Source organism: Choloepus didactylus, chromosome 25, assembly GCF_015220235.1.
Source record: "Choloepus didactylus isolate mChoDid1 chromosome 25, mChoDid1.pri, whole genome shotgun sequence".
Taxonomy (NCBI): domain Eukaryota; kingdom Metazoa; phylum Chordata; class Mammalia; order Pilosa; family Megalonychidae; genus Choloepus; species Choloepus didactylus.
In genome coordinates, this window is record NC_051331.1 from 5,161,277 (window position 1) to 5,182,225 (window position 20,949).

At 39.5% G+C, this 20,949-nt stretch overlaps 2 protein-coding genes and 1 non-coding gene across 9 annotated transcripts in view; 1 reads left to right on the top strand and 2 right to left on the bottom strand.

Moving 5' to 3' along the window:
- LOC119520249 (zinc finger protein 596-like) overlaps nucleotides 1–7,586 on the bottom strand; it is a 31,145-nt gene extending 23,559 nt beyond the window's left edge. For 2 of the 7 annotated variants that reach the window (XM_037817956.1, XM_037817949.1), the window contains exon 1: nucleotides 7,368–7,550. The gene's annotated coding sequence lies outside the window, so the exon portion shown is untranslated. Of the gene's footprint in view, nucleotides 1–1,174; nucleotides 1,221–5,345; nucleotides 5,457–7,362 lie in introns of those variants that run through there. The other 5 variants (XM_037817950.1, XM_037817954.1, XM_037817951.1 and 2 more) reach the window with 5 other exon arrangements.
- Nucleotides 7,587–13,087: 5,501 nt separating this feature from the next.
- On the top strand, nucleotides 13,088–13,194 carry LOC119520671. The gene has a single exon (XR_005214210.1). It is a non-coding gene; the product is annotated as a U6 spliceosomal RNA (small nuclear RNA).
- A 5,417-nt stretch (nucleotides 13,195–18,611) lies between these two features.
- On the bottom strand, nucleotides 18,612–19,532 carry LOC119520572 (olfactory receptor 7A17-like). The gene has a single exon (XM_037818518.1). The coding sequence runs from the start codon at nucleotides 19,530–19,532 to the stop codon at nucleotides 18,612–18,614; it is 921 nt and encodes a 306-aa protein (XP_037674446.1).
- Nucleotides 19,533–20,949: the final 1,417 nt, after the last annotated feature.

The following is a 20,949-nucleotide window of genomic DNA, read 5'->3' on the forward strand; positions in this document are numbered from 1 at the left end:
ACCAACCCATGAAAATTGGCGCCCAACCTGGGGCTCAAGACAAGAATAATTTTTATTTTGTACCTTGGTTAATTTTCCCTAGGGTCTTTAGGCTCTAACAAATACTTAAAGATTCCAAGGACTTTTGGCTCGACCATGAATCTATTTCCTAGTTTTTTTCACCATTTAGGTCTTTTATTACTCATGGATAGATGTCCTTTGCAGTAGATGACTAATTTCTTGGGATGCATTACCATATTTAACAACTTAAAAATTAAATCTATATATTTTATGTTTTTGTTGGCTGCAGTTATTTGACCATGTTTTTTAAAATTGTTTTGTGCACATGCATTTTAGGAAAAGCATATCTTAAATCTGTGCAGATAGATGATCTTGTGTTTAACTGGAGGGCACTTATGAGAGCACTTAGTCCTACCCTTTGTACTGATATTTCTGGTGGGAGAGGCAGTATTTGCTACTGAATATTCTCCTTTCTGTAAGATGACATTCAAGATTGTTCAGCAGTGCTGCCTGATAAGGACTTAGTTTCTCCATTGTGCGCCACTGTCTGCATTTTGCTGCAAAACAGTAAGGACGGGGAGGAGCTAAGATGGTAGCATAGAGGGGAGTGGAGGACTGTTACTCCTCCCCGGAACAATTCATAAATGACCAAAAAATCTAGTAAATAACCTGGAATAACTGCAGGGAGACAAATGTGACTGTCCACTCATCATCCACCAACCTGAATTGGGAGGAATGCCCAAGATTGCAGCATAAAATCTGTAAGTAAAACTGCGGACCTGCGCTGAGAGCCGAGAGCCCCTCCCTCATGGAAGCCTCGTGGTGCTAGAGAACAGCACTCTCTCAGCCCAGCTCCAACTGGGGTTTTAATGTTAACTGCTCAATACAGACAGCGAATCCCCAACAAGCAGACAGAGGCTTTTGGTGACAACTGACCTTGGGAGAGTTGGGGGACATATCTGTCTCAGGATGGGGAGCCCAGAGGATCGGGTGCTATCTCTGGCTGATGGGTGAACCTGGGAGCCTTTCTGTCCCTTTCTCTCTCTGTGGAGAAAACCTCAGCCATTTTCAGCATGCAGTACTTTGCAGTAAAGACAGCCTCAGCCATTTTAAAATCAAAACACTTTGATCAGCAGAGTCAGAAAAACAAAGAACTTATTGATATGCAAGTTACCTCTCTGGAGGGGGCATAGCTTCCCAAGAGGAAAGGGAGGGGCCCAGCTCCACTGCCTGCTTTTCCAGAACCAGACCCCAAAGCCTGGGGGAGGAGAGCCACAGGCCACTCCCTCTTACACCAGCCGGTGACAGGCTGACAGGTGCACCTGCAGGTAGAAAAGCACAGGTGTATCAATCCTCTAAGAAAAACCATCAGGGAAACCAGATACTGAATATTTCCTCCTTCTGTGACCTGAGCCTGTTCTCATCTGGGAAAACCTGACTGAGGTGGCCTAGGAGCCAGATGCCTAGACAACAGAAAACTACAACCTACACTGAGAAAAACGAAGCTATGACCAGTCAAAGGAACAAACGTACACTTCAACTGAGATACAGGAATTTAAACAACTAATACTAAATCAATTCAAAAAGTTTAGAGAATATTTCACAAAAGAGATAGAGACTGTAAAGAAAACGCTGGGCATACATAAGGCAGAAATCGAAAGTTCAAAAAACAACTAGCAGAATCTATGGAAATGAAAGGCACAACACAAGAGATGAAAGACACAATGGAAACATACAACAGCAGATCTCAAGAGGCAGAAGAAAACACTCAGGAACTGGAGAACAAAACACCTGAAAGCCTACATGCAAAGGAGGAGATGGAGAAAAGAATGAAAAAAATATGAGCAATGTCTCCGGGAACTTAAGGATGAAAGAATGTTCAATAAAGTATGTATCATTGGTGTCCCAGAAGGAGAAGAGAAGGGAAAGGGGGCAGAAGCAATAATAGAGGAAATAATGAAAATTTCCCATCTCTTATGAAAGACATAAACTTACAGATCCAAGAAGCGCAGCGTACTCCAAACAGAAGAGATCTGAATAGGCCTACACCAAGACACTTAATAATCAGATTATCAAAGGTCAAAGACAAAGAGAGAATCCTGGAAGCAGCAAGAGAAAAGCAAGCCATTACATACAAAGGAAGCTTAATAAGACTATGTGCAGATCTCTCAGCAGAAACCATGAAGGCAAGAAGGAAGTGGTGTGATATATTTGGGATACTGAAAGAGAAAAACCACCAACCAAGAATCCTATATCCAGCAAAGCTGTCCTTCAAATATGAGGGAGAGCTCAAAATACTTTCCGACAAACAGACAATGAGAGACTTTGTGAACAAGACACCCACCCTACAGGAAATACTAAAGGGAGCACTACAGAATGACAGGAGAAGACAGGAGTGCGTGGTTTGGAACACAATTTTGGGAGATGGTGGCACAACAATGTAAGTACACTGAACAAAGATAACCATAAGTATGGTTGGGAGAGGAAGGTTGGGAGCATGTGAGACACCAGAAATGAGGAAAGATAAAGACTGAGACTGTGTAACTTGGTGAAATCTAGAGTGTTCAATGGTTGTGATAAGATGTACAAATATGTTCTTTTATGTGGGAGAATGGGCAAACGTCAACCTTGCATGGTGTTAGAGGTGGGGAGGCATTGGGGGAGGGATGCAATCAACATAAACTAGAGACTGTAACTAACAGAATCATTGTATTATGCTTCCTTTAATGTAACAAAGATGATATACCAAGGTAAATGCAGATAAGAGGGGGGGATAGGGGAGGTGTGTTAGACACTTGACATTGGTGGTGTTGTCTGACTCTTTACTCTATTCTGATTTAAGGTTACTTTTCCTTTTGCTACTTCCTCGCTGTCATTTTTTTTCCTCTTTCTTTCGCCTCTCTACTTTCTTTGACTCTCCCTTCTGCCTTGTGGAAGAAATGTAGATGCCCTTATATAGACAGTGGTGAAGGTGGTGAACACATAAATATGTGACCATACAGAGAACCACTGATTGTTTACTTAGGATGGAATGTATGGTGAGTGAACAAAACCATCTGAAAAAAAACAAAAATGGACTGATGACAAAACCTCAAAGGCAATATATACTGAGTGAAATAAGCCAGACACATAAGGACAAATATTGCAGGGTCTCATGGATAAGAACTAATTATAATATGTAAACTCATAGTCATGAAATATAAGGTACCAAAATATAGGACGAGGCTTAAGAATGGGGAGCGGTTGCTTAGTATGAGCAGAATGTTCAACTAGGATGAACTTAAATGTTTGGAAATGAACAGAGGTGTGGGTAGCAAGATGTGAGAATAACTAACAGTGCCAAATGGTTCATGAATGAGGTGGAAATGGGAAGCTCAGAGTCATATATGTCACCAGAAGGAAAGCTGGAGGTCAAAAGATGGGAATGTATAAAACTGAATCCTATGGTGGGGGCAATGTCCATGATTAACTGTACAAATATTAGAAAACTCTTCCATGAACCAGAACAAATGTATGACAATACAACTAGAAGTTAATAATAGAGGGGCATATAGGGAAGAAATATGTACCTATTGCAAACTATATACTACAGTTAATAGTATTTCAACATTCTTTCATAGACAGTAATAAATGTACTATACCAACACTACGAGTCAACAATTGAGGGGGGTTGGTTAGGGATATGGGAGGATTTGAGTTTCCTTTTCTTTTTTTTTTTCTTTTTCTTTTTTCATCTCTTACTTTACTTCTTGTCTGGAATAATGAAAAGTTTCTAAAAATTGAACAAAAATTAAGTGCGGTGATGGATACACAGCTGTATGAGGGTACCAGGGGCAACTGATTATACACTTTGGATCTTTGGATAATTGTATGGTATCTGAACAATCCCAATAAAAATTAAAAAGAAAAAAAAACAGTAAGGACACGTGGGGAGTTCAAAGAAAACTTTTTGTTTCTCATAAGAGTTCACAAGTGATTGCCACTGCTTCGGGCCAGCAGGCTATTCTTGGGCTACAGTGTCAAACTGTTTTGACAAACAAACCACTGGTCCTATATATTTCCAAAAGTAACTTGTAAGTCATGCCCTGCTTTTCATGGACAGACAGGTTAAATTTCTTAATGGGATCAGGGAGCCCAAGGCTGGAGCTGATATTAATTTGCCTTTAAACTCTGAAAGGCAATTGTACCTTCTTGTGTCCATTTTAAGGTTTTTTTTGTTTGTTTGTTTTTCATTTCTCTTCATGTCCAGATATAGAGGTTTGGCTATCAATCCAAAATTTGGTATTGACAGTTGACAACAGCCACTTATACCTAAGAATTCTGAGTTTCTTTTTGTTCTTTGGCATGGCCACTTGCCAAATGGTCTGCCTTAGAAAAATCTGCTGTGGAGCTTTACTCCCTGAACATTTCTGGAAAAGACTTGCATTTTTGAAACTTCGTGGTAGCATACTTTACCTACACTGCTGTTTTATTTCTAAGTCAAGTTCTTCTCATTCAAATGCAAAGAGTTTTTGTGAGTCTTTATTTATTGAGATGCAATAAATGGCATTTTTTAATGTCAAACTAAGTATATGCATCAGAAATATAGGTGAGGAGAGTATACGGATTAGATATTGTGGGATGTATGTTTTCTAACATTGAATTTATAACTCTTAAATTCTGGACAAATTTGTAACTTTGAGTTTTTGTTGTTATTAGTCCTTATTCTAAAATCTTTTAATTGGTGGCAAAAATGCCCTCTCTTCTCTTCATCTAGGCGGACATTGTTTGAATGTGTTGGAATCATGTATGGCTGCAATCTTAATGTGACTTCTGATACATCTCTGGCTATTTCACAGCTCTTCTTCCTTAGGCAGTTGTGGTTTGCCTGGATCTTTCAATGCAGTTTGTAGGCCTGCTCCTGGAGTCAGAACTTGTAAATTCATTTCAGAGAGAGGGGGAGAGAGACAGCAGTGAAGGGGGGGGACCTTGTAAAGAAATTTATAAGTCAATTGACCTTTTTCCAGTTTGGCATTGCTGATGCTGGGAAACATTAGCAACTTCAGACATGCTTATAACAAGGACTGATTCCTTTCAAGTGCAATTAAGTCCCCTGTCTACCAGAAATTTTACTAAGTTCTTACCCACTTGGAGACCTTGCGATCCAAGGTTCTTTGTGGGGATCAGGATGGGCCTAATCACTAAGTTCACTCTCCTGTCTCCAGTCAGCTGTGGACACTGGATTGCTGGGGTCCCTTGTTTCCCTTTGCATCAAGCTGGGACATCCCCATTTCCAAACTCCCTCCCCCCTGCAATATGCATATGCTGTGGGCCCAGCAGTTTCCTTGGGGCCCTGGGGGTTTTACCTTTCTCAGACTCCTTTTGCTGATGAAAACTTCTATTCAGGAATGTTTTTAAGACATCAGTATCCCAGTTAGCTTTGTAGGTAATAGCTTTCTTTTGGACCTTTCCTTGAGCTGCATTACAATTATAGAAAACATTATATGTAATTTTCGCCAGTGCTGAGATTGGTAACTTAAGGCCACCTTAACTTTCTGTAATTTCTGATGAATGTCAGGGGCAGTCTGACAAATAAAAGACTGAATTACATTGCATTGATTTATTGGGTCCTTTGGGCTTATATTAGTAAATTTTAGGTAAGCTTTGAATAATCGTTCTCAAAACATGGATGGATTTTCATCCAGCTGTTAGACAACCTCCTGAATTTTATTGAAGTTATTTTGTTCATGAACTCCATTTCTTAGTCTCACAATTATGCAAGCTTTATAGTGACCTAATTTTGTTCTGCCAGCTTGTTTACTTGGGTCCCAATAGGGGATCTACTTGTGGAATACTCAGATTTCCTGGGGCATGAACTGGACTTTCTGGTTTATCATTGGTTAAAGAATTAGCATAATTGAGCACTTTTATTTCTAATTCTCCTTTCTTTTGAGGTTATAGCACATTTAACAAAGTTTCTGTATCAGCCCACTTAGGATTATGCATTACAAAAATTAAGTTAAACACATTTTTCATTTTCCTCGGATCCTCTTGATAACTGGGGACCCAGTTCTTCCAGTTGTGTAGATCTGGGGTAGAGACAGGAGATTGCTCACACCTTGTGTCTATCTCAGCTGGCCCTTGTGGGAAAAGACACTGTCCCTGCCTGTGTCCTCCAGAGGCAGAGACACCCTGCCTGAAGTTCACATCACTCACGATATGAGGTGGGAAGGCCATTTCAGGGAATTCATAGGCATGAGGGGCTGGTTCTCAGCTTTCTGACAAGGTGTTGGAGGGAGAGGAAGAGGAGGGAGTGGCTAAGTTGTAGGCTCTGGGGGGTGGGGAGGGAAAGGGAAGTGCAAAAATTGCAAACTCTAGCAGGATCGGGGGCACAGGACCCATCCTGGGTCTAGAAATCTCAGCCACCAAAGTTTCTGCCTGGAGTTCAAAAGCCTCAACCACCTGCGGGCTGGGAATCTTAATCAGCACTGTTTTATACTGAGGGCTAGGGTTTTATTTACTCTGGGGCTTTTAAGGAGAGGCTAGGGGGTTGGCTGGCTGTTTAAACACAATGCCTGAAACATTTTCCTTGGAACTTTTTATACTAAGATAGAGTCATCAAACACTGCACATATAGAATTTTATCTTATTTGTTCATTTTCTTGCAAAATAAATTTAGTTGCAAAATAACAATATATTTTATTGATCCCTGGCTTGGCCACTTGTGGCCATCCTCTAATTTATACTTAAGCCAAATTACTTTGCATAAACGTTTTAGGCTTTGTTGTTGTTTTTTGTTTGTTTGTTTGTTTTTGTCATGGGCTCATACCCAAATTGTTTTAATGCTTAAGAATGCTATTTAGAACTTCATAACTTCTTAATTTTCTTAGATTTCTCACTTATGTTGTTTCCCATTTCAAAAAAAAGAAATCACTTTTTAGATAACTTAAGGTAAAACAGGACAAGACATAACACAAAACAAAATTTTAACCAAACCACAAACAAAACCAAGACCACGAATCAAAGCCAAGTCCTAGGCAACCAAGTCTCAATGGCTTTATGTGCCACTGAGCACCCAAATAACCAAAACCTAGGCACCCAAATTCGTGACCTCCCTTAATGCCAGGGGCTGCTTCCTTCCAAACCAAGTCCCAATGGCTAATCCCCCATGCCTGGGGCTTCACCCTCCAAAAACAGCTTTGGTATAAATTTATGTGCCACTGGGCACCCAAACCAAGTGCAGTCTCCCACTTACAGCTCCAGCAGTTTATGTGACACTCAAGAAGAAACAAACAGCCCACAAACAAACAGAAGACAAGACCAAGAACCGGAGAAACTAGACCAAGGCTTGTACCAGCCCATGAGTCGTCCACACTCACTCATCAAACCTGTTATCTGCAGCAGCAGCCCTCGGGGTCCTGGACATGGGGGGCAAGAAACCCTCTCATCCAGTTCTAGGAGGAAAGTCTCTCCGTCGGTCACGGAGCTGAGACTCGCCAATGTCCCACCTCAGGGGTCCAGGAACCCACAGAGCAGCACCTTGTTCAGACCTTGGGTCCCAGGTCCGGCGCCAAAACTGGAGCAGGGGCACTTCCGGGATCTGGGATCGTCGCTCGGCGCAGCCTCATGACGTCACAGCGCGCCAGGCTGAAGAGGAAGAGAAGGTTAATTTATACTGGTGGGAGGACGGGGAAAGTTCTTTTTCCAGGGATGGGGAGGCTGCTAGGTTTAGGTTTGCTGTCTGTCAGTGGCTGCATTTGGGAAAGGGGGTAGTTGGCAGATTTCCATTGGCTGGTTTGAGAGCAGGGACTTGGGAGCGGGAAAGTTTAAAATTTTAAATGTTTAGGATTCCTAAGGGTGGGGGCAGTGGCTTATTGCAGACCTGCAGGGTTCCTAGGGTGGGGCAGGGTGGTGGCTCTAAAATACCTAAGGGTGGGGATAGGGTGAGGGCCCAGGACCTAAATCTAACACATCCTGCAGAGGGAATGCAGAATAAATGAAATAGCTTTATATTTTAGTATCTTTAATGGCATTTTTCTCCTGCTCTTTCGCAAATTGCCCCACATTTTTATTTTGCACTGGGTTTTGCAAACTGTGTATCCAGCCCTGCCTCCCTGCCATGGTGATTGGTTCAAAATGGGCATATGATTTATTCCAGGCCAAGGAGACTGAGACCATGATTGCTTTTTTTCTGGAGCAAAGAAACATAGAAGCCCTCCCTCCAGTGTAAGCTGAGAGTATATATATCAGAAGCTGCTGGTGATCATTTGCTGCCTGAATATGAAAACAACCCAGATGCCAGCTAAGCCCGAAGATGGAGCAAGTTACCTGACAGCATCATCTGAGCACCTGAGACCAGCCAGGCCTAATCATAACATGTTCCTTTTTTGCTCAAAACAGCTGGGATCAAGTTTCTATTATTTGCACCCGAACATTCCTGCTATTATAATCCCCTTGTCAAAAGGTCTTTGCTCTGTCCCTGCCCCCTTTGGCTAATAAGGGGATCCTGAGGAGTTTGGCATTCACATCAGACCCTTTTTTTCCAGTATGCAAACTGCAAACCCAACATATTCTGGCCACCCCAGTCTTCTCCTGGCTATACCTTGTTATCTGTGCCTTACTTTCCCAATCCCCTTCTCCACCTAAAAACCCTATATCCACATTGATATAGGCCCAAATCCACATCCTGTGCTTCAGTGCCCAGCTGGAATTTTCTTTCTCCAGAAAGACATCCCTGCTTCTTCTCTAAACCATATTCTTCCTCTCCATTGCTTTAGTATTTATTACAAATAAACACTTAGTGTTATAACAATTGTCCATCTCCATTACTAATGTAGGTATGCTTCAAACATATCTATTTTCAAATTCATTACAGTGCCTAGCACAGGTACTACTACATATTTGCTGCTCAATAAACGTTAGTTGAATTGAATTCAAATTGAAGGTGAGGAACAACAGACAGGAAAATTCAAACTACTCAAGGAGGCAGGAAGAAGAATAAGAAGCCTTGATGAGCTGTGTTGGATCTCTGCAGTAGGCTGTTTTATGTCATTCTTAATTTAATGGTTCTCTTGGCTGTGGCAGTACAAAATAAATGACATTAAAGTGTGTTATACATTCCCCTTCTAAAGAGCAGAGTGTGAAATGGATTTAAGCCATTCCACATCCTGCCCACTCATTCCATCTTGCCTTTTACTCACAGGTTCCCCTCAGTGAATGGTACAAGGAGACAAAGTCTACAAACCTCTGCTCTGAGTTTTCAAGTCACAATTATCCATTTCTTAGGGAAAAACTAGCACTTGGGTACAGAAAGTTTCATATTGTACTCTATAAAGGGTTTCATGTTTAACAGAACCATAAATTCAATGACAGCAAAGTCAGACCACTTAATTTGCTTCTATCTTTCTCTCTCCTTTATTTCTGGAACATAGAAATCATAAACACTAGTCAAAGTCAATAAACACTAGTCAAAGTTTTGCCCTTCAACAAAGAAATGCAGAAATCTGCAGGCTTATAAGAGATCTGTATGTAGATATCCTGGGTGGGTTAAGGGATGTGACTGGGGCACTGATAGCATCTGCTAAGGGTCCTGAAGTGTGGGCATAACATACTGCTACCATGACAATGTTTATCTATTGTGCATCTGCTATGTACTAGGCTTGGTGCTAGATATCAAAGATACAATGTTGAAATTAACAGAATAATATCTCTACTACAATGGAAGTTTCAGATTTCTGGAAAGACTTGGTTGCCTAGGACTTGGCTTTGATTCTTGGTCTTGGTTTTGTTTGTGGTTTGGTTAAAATTTTGTTTTGTATTATGTCTTGTCCTGTTTTACCTTAAGTTATCTAAAAAGTGCTTTTTTTTTTTTGAAATGGGAAACAACATAAGTGAGAAATCTAAGAAAATTAAGAAGGTATAAAGTTCTAAATAGCATTCTTAAGCATTAAAAACAATTTGGGCATGCGGCTTTGGGTGAAGACTGACCTTGGAAAGCCAGTCTGGCCCTGAAGGGGGCTTTCTGTTCCTGTTTCAGCTCAGTGGAGAAAGCCTCGTCCATTTTTGGTTCCCAGACAAGGGTGGAGATAGCACAGGCAGAGAGAGAGAGACCATTGAAATGCTAATGACCTCTCCCTACAGGGCCTATTTCCCTAAGAGGAAAGGGGCAGGGCCCAGCTCTACTACCCACTTTCCATTCAGAACCAGACCCCAGAGCCTGGGGAAAACAGCCATGGGCCACACCTCCTTACACCATTCTGGAGTTACAGGCTGACAGGTGCCACCTGCTGGGCAGAAAAGCACAGTGACCTGAGGCCTCACAGGGTGTATCAATCTTCTAAGACACACCCTCAGGGAAACTGGATACTGAATATTTCTTCCTTCTAGGAGCAGAGCCTGTTTTGGTCTGGGAAAACATGATTGGGATAACCAAGGAAACCATGCCTGGTCAACAGAAAACCACAACCTACACTAAGAGAAATGACGTTATGGCTCAGTAAAAGGAACAAACTTACACTTCAACTGAGATACAAGAACTTAAACAATTAATACTAAGTCAATTCAAAAAAGTTTAGGGAGGATATGGCAAAAGAGATGGACCATATAATGAAAACACTGGGTGTACATAAGGTAGAAATTGAAAGTTTGAGAAAACAACTGGCAGAGTCCATGGAAATGAAAGGCACAACACAAGACAGGAAAGACACAATGGAAACATACAAAAGTAGATCTCAAGAGGCAGAAGAAAACACTCAGGAACTGGAGAACAAGGCACCTGAAAGCCCACACACACACACACACACACACACACACACACACACACACACACAAACAGAGAAAAGAATAGAAAAATATGAGCAACATCTCCTGGAACTTAAGGACAAAGTGAAAATCCAGAATGTATGTGTCATCAGTGTCCCCAAAGGAGAAGAGAAGGGAAAAGGGGCAGAAGCAATAATAGAGGAAATAATCAATGAAAATTTCCTATCTCTTATGAAAGACATAAACTTATGGATCCAAGAAGTGCAGCATACCCCAAACAGAATAAATCTGAATAGGCCCACACCAAGACACTAATTAATCAGATTATCAAATGTCAAAGATAAAGAGAGAATCCTGAAAGCAGCAAGAGAAAAGTGATCCATCACATACAAAGGAAGCTTGATAAGACTATGCAGATTTCTCAATAGAAAGTATTTTGGAGGCAAGAAGGTAGTGGGGTGGTATATTTAAGATGCTGAAATAAAAAAACCATCAACCAAGAATCCTATATCCTGCAAAACTGTCCTTAAAATATGAGGGAGAGCTTAAAATATTCTCAGACAAACAGACAATGACAGAATTTGTGAAAAAGATACCTGCTCTACGGGAAACACTAAAGGAAGCACTGCGGACAGAAAGGAAAAGACAAGAGTGAGAGGTTTGGAACACAATTTTGGGAGATAGTAGCACAGCAATGTAAGTACACTGAACAAGGATGACTGTGAATATGGTTGAAAGAGGAAGGTTGGGACCATGTGGGACACCAGAACAAAAGATGAAGGGTAAAGACTGGGACAAATGAATGTCAACATTGCAAGATGTTAAAAATAGGGTGGGGTTGGGGGGAAAATGCAATCAAGGCAAACTAGAGACTATAATTAATGGGAACATTGTATTATGCTTCCTTTGATAGAACAAAGGCGATACAACAAAGTTAAATGCATATGAGGTGGGAGGGGATAAGGGAAGGATATGGGACTCCTGGCATGGATAATGTTGTCTGACTCTTTATCCTACTTTAGGTTAATACTCTCTTGCATTTTGTTGCTTTCTAGTTGTCATGTGTTTTTGTTGTTGTTGTTTTATTTCTCTCTCTCTTTCTCTTTTTTCTTTCTTTTTTTTTTTTTTTTTTTTTTTTTGTCTCTATGCCTTCTTTGACTCTTCCTCCTCTTTGGGGAAGAAATGGAGATGTCCTCATACAAATAGCAGTGATGGTGGTGAAAACATAAATACGTGACTATACAGGGAACCATCAATTGTTTACTTAGGATGGAATGTATGGTGTGTGAACAAAACTGTCCTAAAAGAAAGGGGTTGATGAAGAAACCTTGAGGGCACTATGTCAAGTAAAATAAGACAGACACATAAAGGCAAATATTGCAGGATCTCACTGATATGAACTAATTATAATATGTAAATTCATAGACATGAAATAGAAGTTACCAGGATATAGAATGAGGCTAAAGAAGGGGGGGGGTGTTTGTTTATTATGAGCAGAATGTTCAACTAGGGGGAACTTAAATGTTTGGAAATGGACAGGGGTAATGGTAGCATGTTGTGAGAATAACAGTGCCGAAAGGTGTGTGAAGGTGGTGGAAAGGGTAAGCTCAGAGTCACATATGTCACCAGAAGGAAAGTTGGAGGTTAAAATATGGGAATGTATAAAACAGTGAATCTTGTGGTGGACAATGTCCATGATTAACTATACAAATACTAGAAATCTCTCTCATGAACTAGAACAAATGTATGGCATTATAACTAGAAGGTAATAATGGAGAGGCATATAGGAAAAAATATACCTATTGCAAACTATATAATACAGTTTTTTATAGTATTTTAACATTTTTCATCAACAGTAACAAATGTACTATACCGAAACTATGAATCAATAATAGAGGGGGCACGGTTAGGGGTATGGGAGGATTTGAGTCTCTTTTTTTGATCTTTATTTCTTTTCTGGAGTAATGAAAATGTTCTGAAAATTGAAAAAAAATTAACTGTGGTGATGGATGCACAGCTGTATGATGGTATCAATGGCAATTGATTGTACACTTTGGATCTTTGGATAGTTGTATGGTATGTAAACAATCTCAAATGTATATATATATATATAAAGGAATTAATGAGAAAGTAAGTTCACAGGGTTGTATCCATGGGTGAGTCTGTCCATTACACAATATCAACCTTTTTTCAAGGTTCTTGACTCAAACCAGCTGTGAGTAACACATAACTGACTCTTGTAGGGTTAAATACGTGTAACTTGAGGGAGCAGACTCAATAAATTCTAGATTTTGAAAATACTCTTGGGTGTGAATGAGAAAATTAGATTTTAAAAATCTGATAGATAGTGCTTGCTTTGGCAGCACATATACTAAAATTGGAATGATACAGAGAAGATTAGCATGGCCCCTGCGCAAGGATGACACACAAATTCGTGAAGCGTTCCATATTTTTATGGATGATTGTATGGTGTGCGAATGTATTTCAATAAAACTGAATAAAAAAAATCTGATAGATAAGTAAAATAAGACGTAAAAGTGGAATCAAAACTCAGCAGGAAATTCTTTCAGCAAGTTTACATACATTTGATTATATTCTGTATATTGTATTTTCTCAAACATTTAATCAGATGGAAAGGTGCCCCCAAAAGGAGAGCCATAGCCCCTACCTCTTCTCTGAGTTCCAGACTCATCCACTAAATACTAACTTCTTCAATAGGTTATTCCACAAAAATCTACAAAACTAAATTCTGGAATGCTATCTTTTCTCTTCAAATCTGTCCCTTCCTTAGCTTTCCTAAAACATTAAAGTCCCTCCCACCCAGCCAGTTACTTAAGTCAGAAACATTAGCAAAACCCTTGAATCTTCCTGCTCCTTCACATCCCACATAAAAATGATCAGGAATTCCTATACCCAAAATATGCATGGAATATGCATTATTCTCCAATTCTGCTATCACTACTATTGTCGAAGCCACCATCAGCTGTCACCTACATAACTGATTAGCCCTTTGCCAAACCTCCCTGCTTCTAAACTTACCTCCTACCCATATCTATAATAGTCATAGTGATATTAGAAAAAACATGAACTTATCATGTCCTTTCCTTGCTTAAAACTCTTTATTGGGTTCTAAATGAATTTCAAATAAAATTCAAACCCCTTTGCATGCAAAAAAGGTAAAATCCTGCAAAACTGTTCTCTACCTAACATTTCCACCTACCACCCCACCAATCCCCACCGTACTACTGCCGTCTAACCATAGGACCAAGTCTGAGGCTGTTCAAACATACCAAGGACATTCACATTTGGGGAATTCTACACACACTACCTGCTTTTGCCTGAATTTGTGTCTCTTTGAATGTCCCTTGTGGTTCCTGCTAATTGTCTCAGCACAAATATCATCTACAAGTGTGTGAGCAGGGTCACTCAATCTGAAGAGGACTGTCCCCTCCCCACACCCTTATTCTTCACCCAGCATCCCAACTTTGCTTTCTTCAGAGCCTTATGGCAACAAGTAATTATATGGTGATTGCTTTGCTTATTTGCTTATACCTTGTTGTTCCCACAAGATTATAAGCTCTGAGAGACCTGAATAAATTAAAATGGCCAGGAAACCTAATTTCCCAGTAATTGATATGATGAATAAATTACAAATGCTAAGATGTGGTGAATTGCCAATGGAAAGTGACTTCTCTAATGAGGGACTTACTCTCTTGTGTTGGTTGTTTTAGGACTGCATCCACCAGAGACCAAATATTTCTTGTTTGTGGAACATCCTTCAAAAAGTAGGAGTTGTGTTCAAAAGCACCACTGTCCCCTTCAGAACTGATGCTCCCAGGTTTTATTTTAAAATGGCATTCTCCAAAATGTCTGTCTCAGCTGCAGCTTTCAATGGCCATCTTCAAAATGTCTCTCAGCTGTAGATGCTCTTAAGTCCTTCTATATCTCAGCTTTTATAGGGCTCCAGTAATTAAATCAGGAACCAAGCTGAGTGGGTGGGGCCACATGTCCATGGATACAATCCAATCAACAGATCATACTCTAATCAAAAGTGTTACAAGGCACATCTCCATGGAAATCATCAAAAGGCTCCAACCTAATCAACTTGAAGTCATCTGTCTCCAGAAGATTGCAGCAAAGAACATGGCTTTTTTCTGGGAGACATAATATATCTAAACTGGCACAGGAATACAGAAGCTAGTCTATATGCCCTGTATGGAAACAAAGCCCTGTTTTGGTTGAGAAATAGGGAAGATCCGACTGTTAAAGAAGGGCCCCAAATCAAACCCAGGTCTTGCTAGCTGGTGGAAAACTGATCATCTCTGGAAGCCAGCAGATTTGTATTACCAGTCACAGTAAATATGCTGCAGTGCCCAGTGCTTACCTCCCATCCCTGTGGCAGGTCATGGTGGGCATCTGATTTTGGAGAGAAGACTGGGGGGCAGAACAAATCTGACAACTGGCCAGGGAGAGAAACAAAAAAAAAAAAAAGATAGAAATCCAAGTCACCCAACAAGAAAACTGTATGTAGAAGAGAAAAAAAAAAAAAAAAAAAAAAAAAAACAACCTCCAGAATAAACCAACCAAGAAATCCACATGTCAAGACAGCATAATAATGAGCCACATCAGGAAATGGAAAGATATGGCCAAGTAAAAGGAAGAAACTAACATTTCAACTGAGATTCAGGAATTGAAACAATTAATTATAGATGTTCAACAAATCTCTTAAGTCAACAAAATGAGGGAGAATGTGACAAAAGAGATAAAGGATATAAGGAAGACACTGGGTGATCATAAGAACGAATTCATAAGCTTGAAAAACAAATGGCAGAACTTAAGGGAATGAAAGACACAAGGGAAGAGATGAAAAACACAATGGAGACATAAAACTGCAGACTTACAAAGGCAGAAGGAAAGATCAATGACATGGAGGCCGAGACATCTGAAATCCTGAGCTCAAAAGAACAGATAGGGAAAACAATGGAAAAATATGAGCTGGTCTCAGGGAACTGAAAGACAACATGAAACACATGAATATACATGTTATATGTGTCTCAGAAGAAAAACAGAAGGAAAAAAGGCAGAAGGAATAATAGAGGAAATAATGAAAATTTCCCAACTCGTATGAAAGACATAAAATTACAGGTCCAAGAGGCCCAGAGCACCCCAAACCAAATTGATCCAAAGAAACCTACTCCAAGACACTTACTAATCAGATTTTCAAATGTCAAAGACTAAGAGAGAATTCTGAAAGCAGCAAGAGAAAAGCAATTCATCACATACAAGGGAAGCTCAATTAGACTAAGTGCAGATCTCTCAACAGAAACCATGGAGGCAAGAACACAGTGGTATGACATATTCAAAATACCAAGAGAAAAACTGCTAAACAAGAATTCTCTATCTGGCAAAACTGTCCTTCAAAAGTGAGGGAGAGTTTAAAATACTTACAGATAAACAGACAATGTTAGTGTTCATGACTAGGAGACCTCCTCTACAAGTAATACTAAAGGGAGTGCTACAGACAGATAGGGAAAAACAGGAGAGAGAGGTTTGTAAAGGAGTGTAGAAATGAAGATACCAGGAGACAGAAAGAAGGTAGAGATCTGGCACTTGATGCTGAAGGAGTATAGAATGTTCTAGACAATTGATTGTATAGATCCAGAGATGGATAGCAAAATACTGTGTGATGGTAGCACAATCCTGTAAGTACACTGAACAAAGATGACTGTGAGGAAGGTTGATAAAGGAAGGCTAGAGGCATGTAGGACACCAAAAGAAAAGATATAAGATAAAGACTGGGACTGTATAACTTAGTGAAAACTAGAGTGGTCAATATGTGTGATTAAATGTACAAATATAAGAGTGTATTTCCATGAGGAAGCAGCAAGAAAAATAACATTATGAGGTATGCAGTGAGGTGAATGGACCATGAGGACAGTTGGTTGAGTGAAGTAAACCAGAATTGAAAGGACAAACATTATAAAGCCTAACTAATATGGACTAATAACAGTGTGTAAACCCTGAGAATTGAATCTGGGAGCATGGGCTATCAGGGGAATGCTTGTGTGGAGGTTCCTAGATTGTAAGCTCCTACAGCAGTCAGATTTATTCATGAGTTGTAACAGTTATTTCTGAATTGTTGAGATTCTGAGCTCTTTGTGTGTGACATGTTCAGTCCCTGTATCTTCGGGTGTCTGTGTGGCACCTGGGACTCGGGGCCAGAGTTCGACAGCTGTGACTGTTGGCATTGCCCCAAGAATCAACTTCTAGAGAGACTGAAAAGGAGATCAGACTTTGAGTGGAGATGTGAATGAAATGAACTTGGTTGTGATTGGGTTAGATCTGACTAAAGGGTATAGGATGTTACTAACCACGTTTTGGAACTCTGGCTTCTGCAAAGGACCAAGGGAATAGATGGTGATATGGCACAAAATATGTATTTTCTGTAGCAGTACGTAATTTGACTTGTATGGTCAGTTCACTCAAATCCATAATTATGTGGAACTGTGACTAGGGAATGAAACCTTGTTGTTTGTACAGGTTAGCATGAAGCCCCTATATAATCCACAGTAATTTGGGCAGAGAATAAAAAGTATGTACAAAGCCCCCTTGAGGGACTGTGGAAAAATCTTGAAATATTAAACTTCCCCAGCTGTGGAAATCCTGATATTCTTGCAAGTATTGGGGACCACCAGCTTAGTAGGCCAAGCCCTCAATCTTGGGGCTTGCCCTTATGAAGTTTGTTACTGCAAAAGAGAGGCTAAGCCTACTCATAATTGTGCCTAAGAGTCACCCCCTGAGTGCCTCTTTTGTTGCTCAGATGTGATCTCTCTCTCTCTCTAGCTAAGCCAACTCAGCAGGTGAACTCACTGCCCTCCCCACTACATGGGATGTGACTCACAGGGCTGTAAATCTCCCTGGCACTGCAGGATATGACTCCCAGGAATGAGCCTGGACCCTGCATTGTGTGGTTGAGAAAGTCCTTTTACCAAAAGGGGGAAGAAAATTGAAGTAAAATTAAGTTTCAGTGGCTGAGAGGTTTCAAATAGAGTTGAGAGGTCATTCTGGAGGTAACCATGCATTATATAGATATCCCTTTTTAGTTTTTAGTTTATTAGAACAGTCAGAAGGAAATATCTGAAATAGTTAAATTTCAATCCAGTATCTTTGATTCTTGAAGGCAAATATATAACTATATAGATTATATGGTGTGACCATGTGATTGTGTAAACCTTCTGGCTCAGACTCCCTGTACCTAGTGTACAGACAAATAAGTAGAAAAAATGGGGACAAAAAGTAAATGAATAATATGGGATGTGGGACATTTTGACTGTTCTTTCAATTTCTATGTTTATTCATATTTTTATTTTTTGGAGTAAGGAAAATGTTAAAAATGACTGTGGTGAAGAATGCACAACTATATGATAATACTATGAACAATTGTTTTACACAATTAAAAAAGTAAATGAGCGGAGAGGAGGGGTATGACACGCTTTGAGTGCTCTTTTACTTTTATTTTTATTCTTTTTGTATTTATTTTTTATCTTTTGTAGTGATAAAAATGTTCAAAAATTGATTGTAGTATTGAATACACAAATATATGATGGTAATATGAATAATTGTTATACACTTTGGATGATTGTATAGTATGTGAATATATTTCAATAAAATTATATTAAACAGGAAAAAAGAAAGAGAAGATTCAGGGGTTTTTGATGGATGAAGTGTAAAAAGATAAAATTCTAGAAATTAGGCAAAAAGAGATTAAATTCCATAAGAGTATCTAGATAGAGCCCCTATATTTAACCTCTCTTAATCATAAGAAAATATCTAAACTTGAGCAAAGGATCCTTTTAGCAAGAGAATGCTTCTCAGCTGAAGAGTTTTTTTAAGGCATGTTTTATGTCCCTGTTTCGAAGACTATAGATAAAGGGGTTCAGCATGGGTGTGACAACTGTGTATGTCACTGAAGCTATTGCACTTGCCCTTGAGTTTTGGGTAGCAGCAGAACTAAGATACACTCCAAGACCTGTACCATAAAACAGGGACACTACAGAGAGGTGAGACCCACAGGTGGAAAATGCTTTACACTTGCCCCCAATGGATGAAACTCTCAAAATTGAGGATATAATCTTAGAGTAAGACAGAAGGATACCAGTGAGGGGAATACCACCCAAGATTCCAGTTGCAAAATATGTCACTAGGTCATTAAGGAAGGTGTCTGAACAAGCAAGTTGGACTACTTGATCAAGTTCACAGAAAAAGTGGGGGATTTCCAACTCGGTACAAAAAGACAATTGCAAAACCATTAAGACTTGAAAAAGAGAGACCAGAGCACTCAATAACCAGGAAGCCAGCAGCAGGAGGCCACAGAACTGGGGGTTCATGATGACCGTGTAGTGCAGGGGGTGACAGATGGCCACGAAGCGGTCATAGGCCATCACAGCCAGGAGGAAGTTGTCTACTTCTACAAAAAGAATGAAAAAGTACATCTGGGTGACGCAGTTTTCATAGGTTATGATTTTACTCTTTGTCTGGATGTTCAACAGCATCTTTGGGATAGTGTTGGAGATAAAACACATATCTGTAAAAGACAGATTAGAGAGGAAGAAGTACATGGGTGTGTGGAGGTGGGAGTCAGAGAAGATGGCCAGGACGATGAGCAAGTTTCCAAAGAAAGTGACCAGGTACATCACCAGAAACAGCCCAAAGAGGAGGGGCTGCACTTCTGTATCTTCTGACAGTCCAAGGAGGATAAATTCTGAAACATGTGTTTGGTTTTCTGGTTCCATGTAGCTGATGAAACTGCTGGAAAAGAGCCCAGAACAATGAATATTTGCCCATGAGCAGTGATCAGCAAATTAACTCAAATGCTATCATTTCTCTGAGAAACAGATTTAATTAATTATTCCTTATTTTATATAGACATATCTAGGGCACAATATCTGACAATAAAATGGAAACCAACTGCTCCTGATTCTCCTTTACTCTGTTGTTGAGTAGCCATACTTTTTCATAACTGTAAACATTTTCCCAAGGCAGTAAACCCCCCTGAAAAAGCTCTTAGACTTTATTTTATTTTACAATCATTTTGACCAGCCATTTTGAACCAAGTGATAAAAAAGCTGGGGCAATTCATATTGGTGATGGAAGCACATATTTTGAATGGAATTAATATTACCAAGTGATACCCCTGAAAATGGTTTAATGACAAGTTTTAAGTTGCATATAGGTTACTACAATAAAAAGTTAAAAACATACAATCAAATAAACCCATCTTAATGGATAGGAAGACCTAATATTGTTAAGATGCCATTTCTTCCCAAACTGATCTATACATTCAACTCAATCCCATTCTTAATGCCAGCAAGTTCTTTTGTAGCTATTGAAAAATTATTCTCAAGCTTCTATGGAAAGGAAAACACCTAGATAGCCTAAACAATACTGAGGAAGAAGTAAGAACTTGAAAGATAAATACTACCTGATTTCAAGTCTAGCTACAAAGACACAATAACCAAACTCTGTTGTTTTGGTGAAATAGACACACAGGTTAATATTGGAGAGCCCAGAAGTAGACCTACACAAATGCAATCAATTGATCTTTGACAAAGAAGCAAGGGCAATTCAATGGAAAAAGTATGGTCTTTTCAACAAATATTGTTGGAACAATGGGACACACACATGCAAAACTCAAAAGGAGCTTACACACAGATTTTATGCCTTTCACAAAAATTAACTCAAAATAAATCCTATGCTTAAACCTAAAATGTAAAACCTAAAACTTCTAGAATAAAACATATCTGGGGTGGTTTGGTGATGAACTTTTAGATATAGCACCCAAGGCAAGACACATGATGGAATAAATTTCATAAGTTTGATTTTATTCAAATATAAAACCACTTTTCTGTGAAAAACATTCATAGGGGAATGAAAAGAAAATCCACTGATTTCAAGAAAAATATTTGCATAGTCGTATCAGATAAATGATTTGCATCCCAATATACACAGACTTCTTAACCCCCAATTTAAAAATGGGCAAAAGATCTGAACCTAAGACAGTTTGGCAGATTCTTACCACAATCTAGCAATTTTACTCTTGGGTAAAATTGTTTGAAAACTTAAGTCCACACAAAAACCCACAAAGAATATTTATAGCAGCTTTATTTGTAATCTCCCAAATCTGAACACAACCAAGATGTACTTCAGTAA